General features: G+C 35.1%; 1 protein-coding gene across 1 annotated transcript; it reads left to right on the top strand.

Moving 5' to 3' along the window:
* Positions 1-1,789: 1,789 nt before the first annotated feature.
* On the top strand, positions 1,790-7,905 carry LOC107778464 (uncharacterized). Its single transcript, XM_016598721.2, has 6 exons — positions 1,790-2,058; positions 5,306-5,396; positions 6,621-6,796; positions 6,887-6,962; positions 7,049-7,117; positions 7,543-7,905. The coding sequence occupies exons 1-5, from the start codon at positions 1,933-1,935 to the stop codon at positions 7,063-7,065; spliced, it is 486 nt and encodes a 161-aa protein (XP_016454207.1). The 5' UTR covers positions 1,790-1,932; the 3' UTR covers positions 7,066-7,117; positions 7,543-7,905.
* Positions 7,906-8,796: the final 891 nt, after the last annotated feature.

The raw sequence follows: 8,796 nt of genomic DNA, 5'->3' as shown, positions 1-8,796 counted from the left end.
GCATTAACTAAGGATAAGGCACAGGAGTTGGGGGAGAAGTTGTTGGCTATGAGAGCCTAGAAGAGTAGCGGGGACACGAGTTGTATATGATCTATGATAATAAATTGTATTAGAGAGGCGACAAGAGAGGTGTTAGGGTCTCGAAGGGTTCTTCTGGTGGCTATAAAGGGGACTGGTGGTGGAACGAAGAGGTTCAAGGGAAAGTGGAAGCTAAGAAAGCGGCATATTTAAAGCTATTAGAGAGTATAAACGATGGGCAGAAGAGTGCTAATAGGGAAGGGTATAAGAAGGTTAGGAAGGAGGCGAAGTTGGCGGTTACTGCGACTAAGAACGCGACGTTTAGTCGTTTATATGGAGATATTGGGGATAAAAGCGGGGACAAGAAGTTGTACAGGCTACCGAAGGTGAGGGAGCGGAAGGCCCAGGATCTGGACCAAGTGAGGTGCATAAAAGACGATGAGGGTAGAGTTTTATTAGAGGGGGCACTGATTAGGCAGAGATGGCAGTCTTACTTCCATAAATTCTTAATGAAGAGGGAGATATGAGCATTGTGCTAGAGAGTTGGAGTACTCGGAGCGACATTGATATTTTGGGTACTATAGACGCATACGAGTGGGGGAGGTTGTAGGGGTTGTACGCATGATGAGTAGGGGTAGAGCGACTGGGTCGAACGAGATCCCGGTAGAATTCTGGAAGAGCGTGGGTAAGGAAGGCTTGGAATGACTTGCTAGGTTGTTTAACGTCATTTTTAAGACAAAAAAGATGCCCTAAGAATAAAGGCGGAGTACGATAATTCCGTTGTACAAGAACAAGGGGGATGTCCAGAACTGCAATAACTATAGGGATATCAAGTTGTTAAGCCACACGATGAAAGTGTGGGAGAGGATGATCGAAGGGAGATTTAGGAGGAGTGTGTCCATTTCCGAGAACCAGTTTGTTTTTTTACGTATTTGACACACTCCTCCTCAACCTCAGAAAAAAAACTCGGACTGTATCAGAAAGAAAAGAGGGACCCGAACTCTGAAGAATTTTTTGGTGTTTAGCGTCTGATAAATCTTCTCATTAATTGGATTGATAATGTTGTATGTTATAATTGATTTAGGTGAGTTATAATAGGAGTGTATCCCGTTAAATTGGCAGTTTTCCGTTATTAAACAACTGGAGAGACCTATTATTATGTTGTATTCATGAATACATGGTATGAATACATGTGAATACAACGGCTGACAGCTGGACTGCCCTATTTTTTAGGCAATTTTTGCGATTGTATTCATGAATAAAGTAGCTCGAATACATCAAATACATTACCATAACAACTGAAAGGTAGCTACGGAATGTAATTATGTATATGACAGCTATAAGAAGTTAATAGCCACTAAATAATACTCCTTCCGTTTCAATTTATGTAAACATGTTTGATTGGGCACGAAAATTGATAAAAAATGAAGACTTTTAAAATTTGTGGTCTTAAAGAAGTTAAAATGGTGCCCAGAATATTTGTATGGTTATAAAAGTTTCTCATTAAGGGTAGAATTATAAATTTAAGCTAAATTGTTACCAAATTTAAAAATAAATCATTCTTTTTAAAATGTACCAAAAAGTAAATAGGTTCACCTAAATTTAAACACAAGGGAGTAGTCATTTATGAAAATTCCTCAAAATTATTTCACTTTAAGAGGTGAGAGCGCCAAAACTCGGGCGGCCCAAACATGTGAAGAAATGTAGGGCGAGAGATTGGAGTGTTGCAATTTGTATATAGTGACTGCAATAGTCAGTAGTTATCTAGTCCCACTTCTCTGACTGCGATCTTCACGTGGCCTGTTCTATCTAATTACATACTATTAATTCTTCTGACACAATTATTTCCCTTCTCAGAGAGAAAATCTTGGTTTCGTACTTTACCTTTCTGTTCTCTGCTTTTCTTGTGTGCCAATGGAAAGTAGTAAGAAGCAAGTGGGTTCATCATTTTCTGCAGATATTTTTGATTCCACCATAGAATCTACTCAGCCATCCAATTCCACCGGGATTTTCTCTTCACTTTTTCCACCACCATCTAAGGTATTTTATTTCTCTCTCTCTCTCTTTTTTGATTAATCTTTCTTGAGGCTAACTATGTTATATGGTGTTATTTGACTGGATATGGAGTTTTAAAATATTAGATTTCACTTGTTATTAAAGTTTAAATTTGATTTATTTAATGAATTAGGAGTGATGAAGAAATAGAATGGTTTCAGGAATTTTGGAACACCCTAAAATGGCAAAGGTTGTCATATAAACTAGGAACTTAAAAATTTAGTGTGTGATTATATTGGAATTTATTGCAAGTTCTTGCAGTGTATCAAAGTGAAAATTAAACTGGAAATGAGATGCTGTAAATAGGGGAAAATAATGGTTTATACAGACAAACCCAGAAAGTAGGAAAAGAAGTGGATGGGAAGAGAATTAGAAAATTCGGCAACGGGCCAATCTACTACACGCTAATAATGGTCTTTTGGATTTCATCTCCTACAAAAATAGCAAGTGGTTGGCCGTTCGATCGAGTCCATCCCTTGAAGTCGTACCCTCCCAGTATGCGTGAGTCTTCCGCCGATTGACAGAAATGCCGGCCGGAATTCGAGAACGGTCCATCCCACCATAATGGATCTCTCCTACCGCTACCTACTAGTGGATCGATTTAGGGAAGGAAAGAAATTGAAATAAAAATACCCCTATTTTGGATGGAGTGCCACGTGGCAACGCCAGATTAAAACGATCCATTTCTTTTTTTTACCTGATCCGTTTTTAAAAAAACCCACAACCCGACCCCTATTTTCATTTTTTCCAGTTTTTTTTAAAATTTCAGTTTTTAAAAAACGAAAATATTTTGTTAAAAAACAAAAAACAAAAAAATTCTGTTTTTACAAATTTGTTTTTCCAGTTTTTACAAAACAAAATTCTTTTAAAAAACTGAAAAAATGAAAAAAAATATTTTTCAAAAACGAAAATATTTTGTTGAAAATAATTTTTTCAATTTTTAAAAAACGAAAATATTTTGTTAAAAAATAAAAATATTTTTTTTGCTTTTACAAAAAAAAGAAAATCTTTAAAAAAATTGAAAATTTTGAAAAAAAAACATTTTTCAAAAACGAAAATATTTTTTTCAGTTTTTAGAAAACGAAAATATTTTGTTAAAAACTGGAAAAAAAATTCCAGTTTTTACAATTTTTTCAGTTTTTACAAATATGTTTTTACAGTTTTTACAAAAAAATATTTTTTGTTAAAAAACGATTTTTTTTAGTTTTTACAATTTGTTTTGCAAAATCTTTTCAGTATCTACTCAGTTTAAAAAAAACGAAAATATTAAAGAAAATTCTTTAAAAAAACTGTAAAATGAAAATATGGTTCGGGTTGTGGGTTTTTTGTAAAATGGGTTGGGTAAAAAAAAAAGAAATGGGCCATTTTATCTGGTGCTGCCACGTGGCACTCCATCCAAAATAGGGGTATTTTTGTTCCAAAGTATGACGGTAGGGATATGGATAGTCCAATAGTATAACGAAGGGTACAGGGAAACAATATTTGAAAGTAGAGGGGTATATTTGGCCCTTTGCCGTAGAAAATTTGTTACCTTTCCTTTCTTGAGAGGATTTGAATAGCAAAATTGAATCGACTCTATATAGTTGAATTTATAACCAGAATTTGACATTCCATCAACTTTTGCTAACCCCAGATTCTATTTTTGTAATTGATATGTTCTATCATGTCAGCTCCTTGTAAAGAATTGTGATAGGATTGTAGTGGTGAACTTGTACGACTATTAACAGTTAAAGTGGTTTATGGAATCCTTTTTTTTTCAATTCTCGAGATAGCACGTTCGTGGTGGTTTATGGCATCATATGCTTTCTACCCCCACTTTTACCATTACTTTCTCCTATAAAATATGTTATTTGTGAGATAAAAACCATGGGACACACCAGGTTTCAAATTTTCAGTAGAGGCAAAAAGGTTAAGTGTTATTGTCTCATTTGCTTAAGTCTTGGTGGCCAGAGTTACTCAGTACTTATCTTGGTGGAAGATAACAGGTACCTTATAGAGTTGAGGTGCATCTGAAGCTAGCCTTGGGCACTGCTGTTATAAAGAAAGTATTGTTTGTGTTTGATACAACATGTTGTTAGGGGATTGCTATTTTGAATATTGCAAATTTACAATCAAAAATTGAAATAACATGGCATTGTTCTCTTTCCTTTCCTTTAATCATTGCAAAGCTACAATTGAATTTTGTAATAGTACTATGTTCTCACTTGATCTTTTTGGTTCCACCAGTGAATTCTTTTGACCCTATATTATATGATGTTATTTAACTGCAACGGAGAGAATGCTTCAATTTCAAAATATTGTTTATGCGTTTGATTAGATTTGATGATGAAGAAAATGAAAATGAGAGTGGGTTGATATGTTTGCAAGTTTTTGCAGTGTGTCAAATTGAAATTAGCCTGGAAATAAGATGCAGTAAATGCATTTTGGCTATTGAAGTAGTTTATGAAGAACCTAGAGTGGAAAAATATCAATATTTTAGAGACATAACTAGAAAGGAGGAAAAGAAGGTGGAGTTAGCTCCAGAACTATGTCTATGCTAGAACTAAGGAGCTAACAAAATCCAAAAAATTGTCAACATTGTTTACAGGGGAATGAAAATGCCAGCTAAACAATCTAACTAAGCATCCAGCCTTAAGAGTGTAAGTTGGAGTTGAGATCCCATCAAAGCATCTGCTATTTCTTTCAGTCCAGACACTCCAAAAGATTACTTACTTCATCAAAAAAGAGGATAAAAAATTTTCTTACCTTTTCTTTGTTTAGAGGGTTTGACAAGAAAAACAGAATCGACTTTATCATGACTTCCTAACCAAAAATTGACATTCCATAAACTCATATGGAACCCCAGAAAATCTGTTTTGTAATTTCTATGATTCTATCATGTCAACTCTTTGTAAAGAATTGTAATTATATACGAGTTTCAGATGAAAACTTACTTCTTGGAGGTCACTAGCAAATTTTGGTAGTCTGGATCTAGGTAACAGTTAAAAGAATTGTACGGCCTCCTCTTTATGTACTCTCAAGATAGCATGTTAGTGGTCGTTTAATGCATCCTATGCTTTCTACTTCTATTTTTACTACTATTACTTTCTCTTCTAAAATATGCTGTTCGTACACGTAGTTATGGGATTGTGACTGATCATTGCAAATTTACTATCAGATTTTGAAATAGCCTGATCTCTTTTTTCCATGAAAATTAAATAAGAACTTAGTCTTATCTTCCATATTGTTATAGGTTATGGGAAGGAAAGCTTCAGCATCTGAACTTTTGCAATCTCTGGAGAAGCAGTCGTCTGGTTGTAGGGAATGGAACAAACCACCTCCAGGTGTCTTATGATATCTCTCTTTTCCTCATTCTTTTTCGCCTCTCTTTGTTTCACCTCATTTAATTGATGTGTAATTCTCCGATCTGTCTTAACACCTGACTCTTTGAGAATCATTGTTGTGCTTCGTATATATGATTCTACAGACATAAGCTAACCTGTAACATACAAGAGATTCTCCTGCACCCATTTCCATTTCCTTCCTATTAATTGTTCACACTTGATATGTACTTCTTGTGGTATAAACCCAAACAAATCTTTAATCTCTGTAATTCTTGTGCTTTGAATGAAGAATAGGCAATAAATGAGAGAAGTATGCCTCAGTGTAATTATGATAAGCTTTTATATACTGGAGAATCAGTATGGGGTCTACCGCTACAATCCGTTTGTTTGACAGTTCCATAATCATGAACAATTGCTTTCAATTCTAGGTGCTAACTTCATGAAACGTGATGTTTTTCCTTGTATATTCCGCATTTACACTGACATAGCAATGTCTTTATCGTGAGGTGTAGGGGTATTCATAAAAATCCGAAAACCCGAACCAAACCGAAAACCAAACCAAACCGACCAAAAAAACCGATACTTTTTGGTTTGGTTTGGTTTTGGTTTTAAAATTTAAAAACCAATCAAATTTGGTTTGGTTTTGGTTTTAATTAAAAAAAACCGAACCAAACCGAATATAGGAGTAGCTATTTTAAATTTATTATTACACCTATATACTTTTATACAAAGTTTTAAAAAATTTATAGTAAATATTAATCGTTTGCACTTTTAGTATAGTTCTTTATCTTTACATTCTAGTTTAGTTGGTAGTTTTCTTTTGTTAAGTGTAAGAATCTATTTCATGTTAAAAATAATATATTTTTAATTGAGTCCTTAAATTATTCATCACTATTGATTCAATTATCATCAATATATCTTGGTAAATAATATATTTCTCAAAGGACAATTGATTTGATAGTGTTACGTTGAAAATGTGGTCACCGAAATGTGTGTTTGGTAGTGTATATCGTATATTTAAGAAAAAACCGACAAATGACCGAAAAACCGACATAAACCGAATCCAGAAAAAACCGACTTACTTGGTTTGGTTTGGTTCTAATATTTGAAAAAACGACTTAGTTGGTTTGGTTTCTTTTTAGAGAAAAACTGATCCAAACCGAACCATGAACACCCCTAGTGAGGTGTACGAGAAACTAGTGTCTAACACATGTCATTGAGCAGCTGATGTGACGAAAGATAGAGAAGGTGCAGGGCATTGCACATCCAGTAAGGAACGCGAATCACTTTTTCAGAATAGAGTGGAACCATGTCCGCTAAGTTCTTCTCTCTTCTATGGTGGTCAAGAGGACATGTACGTCAAGTCATCCGATGCTCAAAAAATGGTTGCACATACTTGTGTGAGTTCTTTTTCTTGAAACTCATCTTCACAACTAAAAAATGCAATGCGATGGTACTAACTCCTTGTGATGTATTTGTAAATAATTCAGTACAAGAAGGAAGGAGGAGAATATGATTCTGGTGGAAACAACCAATATAGTGCTTCTAGAGGGAATTGGTGGGAAGGTATGCATGTCGTTAGAGTAATAATATTGCGATGGTTGCGAGTAATCATGAATGGATGCTAAGTTTCTGCAAATTCTTGTATTCAGGGTCACTTTATTACTAGAACCTGACCACGGAGCCCCAAAGACATGTGAATTCCCATATATTTAGTAGAGGTAAGTCAGCGAGGACTTTGAACTCTATTCCGTGGATCACATGTGCATCTCTGATGTTGGAACCTTTTATCTTGAATAATGCATCTCTTTCTTTTAATTATGGTTGTCTACTTCAATATTGCTTATTCATCAATACAAATCTGTGAATAGATTCACGCTGAGACTTTTCTCCATTTGTTTTTTCACTTTGTGTGTGTGTGTGTGTGTTGGGGGGGGGGGGGTGTTTGGGGAAGGGAGATTGGAAAAGAAAGGGACGTTCTTTCCTAAATATGTCTTGTTTATCTAAGATAGTGTGCAAGTGTATGATGATGTTGTTTACAGTACACATTTTATTTTCTTATTTTTGCCACTTCCTGCAACATGGCGATACTAGTTTGCTGAGTACTAACTGATTTTTATTTCCTATTTTCTTGATCAATTTGCAGGAGTTCCTGAATTCTTGGGAGCAGGTTTATTTAGTCTTGTTGAAGACGACTACTACGGCCATGTGTTGACAGACTCCAAGTTTTTATTCTGGGTTCTCTTGATGGTTATTTGAACCCTATATGACATGGACCTTTTTACTCTTTTTGGCTCAGTGCCTTACAAAGCAGGGATTTTGGGAACTATTTTAACATCTTTAACTCTTTTAACACTGCATATGCAATTGAACTATGTAAAATTCTGAATAAGTTCTTGGCAAGACTTGCATGGGCATATAGAATTGAATTAAGAACCTGTATCAATCAGACAGGTTTTGTACCTAAAAATGATCATCATATCTTCTGATTATTTTTCATTATTTGAAAGCTTGAGATGCAAAGTATAATTCATTTCATATGTCGCTGCCATTTTTGGTGGCAGTGAATAAAGTTAAGCCCCTCTCCCTTTCTTGCTGTAAAATTTTCTTTTAGTTAGGCTAGGTGATTTCATCATTCGCCTAAACTTTGGTGAATTTATATGGCAAAAGGTAGCAGTCAATTGGTTGGTGGATATAATCGCAGTGTGCGAATACCACTATTATGAAATAAATAAAACAAAATAATAAGCACAACTACTCTAGGCGCAAACATATACTGCTTTATCTCTTTGGTTACAGCGATAGACCCTGTAATGCTGACAAGTTTGTAACCATTACAACATTCAAGATGGCTTCAAACGGTGTGTGATGAGGGTTTACAAATATACTTACTGCATTGTAGAAGCCTGCCAATTGAGTACCTCCATTTCCAGCAACTAGTACGGTAACAACAACAACAACAAAACCCAGTTTATCCCACAAATAGGGGGTTTGGGGAGGGTATTATATACGCAGTCTTACCCCTACTTTATACAGGTAGAGAGCTGGTTTCCGGTAGACCCTCGGCTCCAAGCAAACATGCAAATGATAACAATATGGAGAAAAAATACAACTAGTACGATAACACTGTCCATTCAATTCTTTATGAACATCTGCTTGAGGTTCTTCAACTCAGCCATAGGGTATTCAAAGTCTGCCCCAAAACGTTAAGATAAGAACAGAACTACCCTTCTTGTTCTTCTTTTAATAACCAAAACATTCACAAAAATATGACACGGACTGGGAAAAAGGTTCCCAAATTAGCAAGTGATTCACCTATTTACTCGGGCAAAATAAACGAATCACGATGGTTTAGATGTAAAAAATGCCTCAATTCAACCAACTTTAAAGGGGAAGTAGA

The sequence above is a fragment of the Nicotiana tabacum genome, chromosome 8 (assembly GCF_000715075.1).
Source record: "Nicotiana tabacum cultivar K326 chromosome 8, ASM71507v2, whole genome shotgun sequence".
NCBI classification, from domain to species: domain Eukaryota; kingdom Viridiplantae; phylum Streptophyta; class Magnoliopsida; order Solanales; family Solanaceae; genus Nicotiana; species Nicotiana tabacum.
Note: the sequence above shows the minus strand (reverse complement) of the source record. Positions and strands in the feature narration are given on the sequence as shown.

Excerpts from the sequence above, each read along its gene's own strand:
- LOC107778464 (XM_016598721.2), top strand. The coding sequence starts at position 1,933 with ATGGAAAGTAGTAAGAAGCAAGTGGGTTCATCATTTTCTGCAGATATT. Across the intron at positions 2,059-5,305 it reads TTTTTCCACCACCATCTAAG|GTTATGGGAAGGAAAGCTTC; the intron begins GTATTTTATTTC and ends ATATTGTTATAG. Across the intron at positions 5,397-6,620 it reads ATGGAACAAACCACCTCCAG|CTGATGTGACGAAAGATAGA; the intron begins GTGTCTTATGAT and ends GTCATTGAGCAG.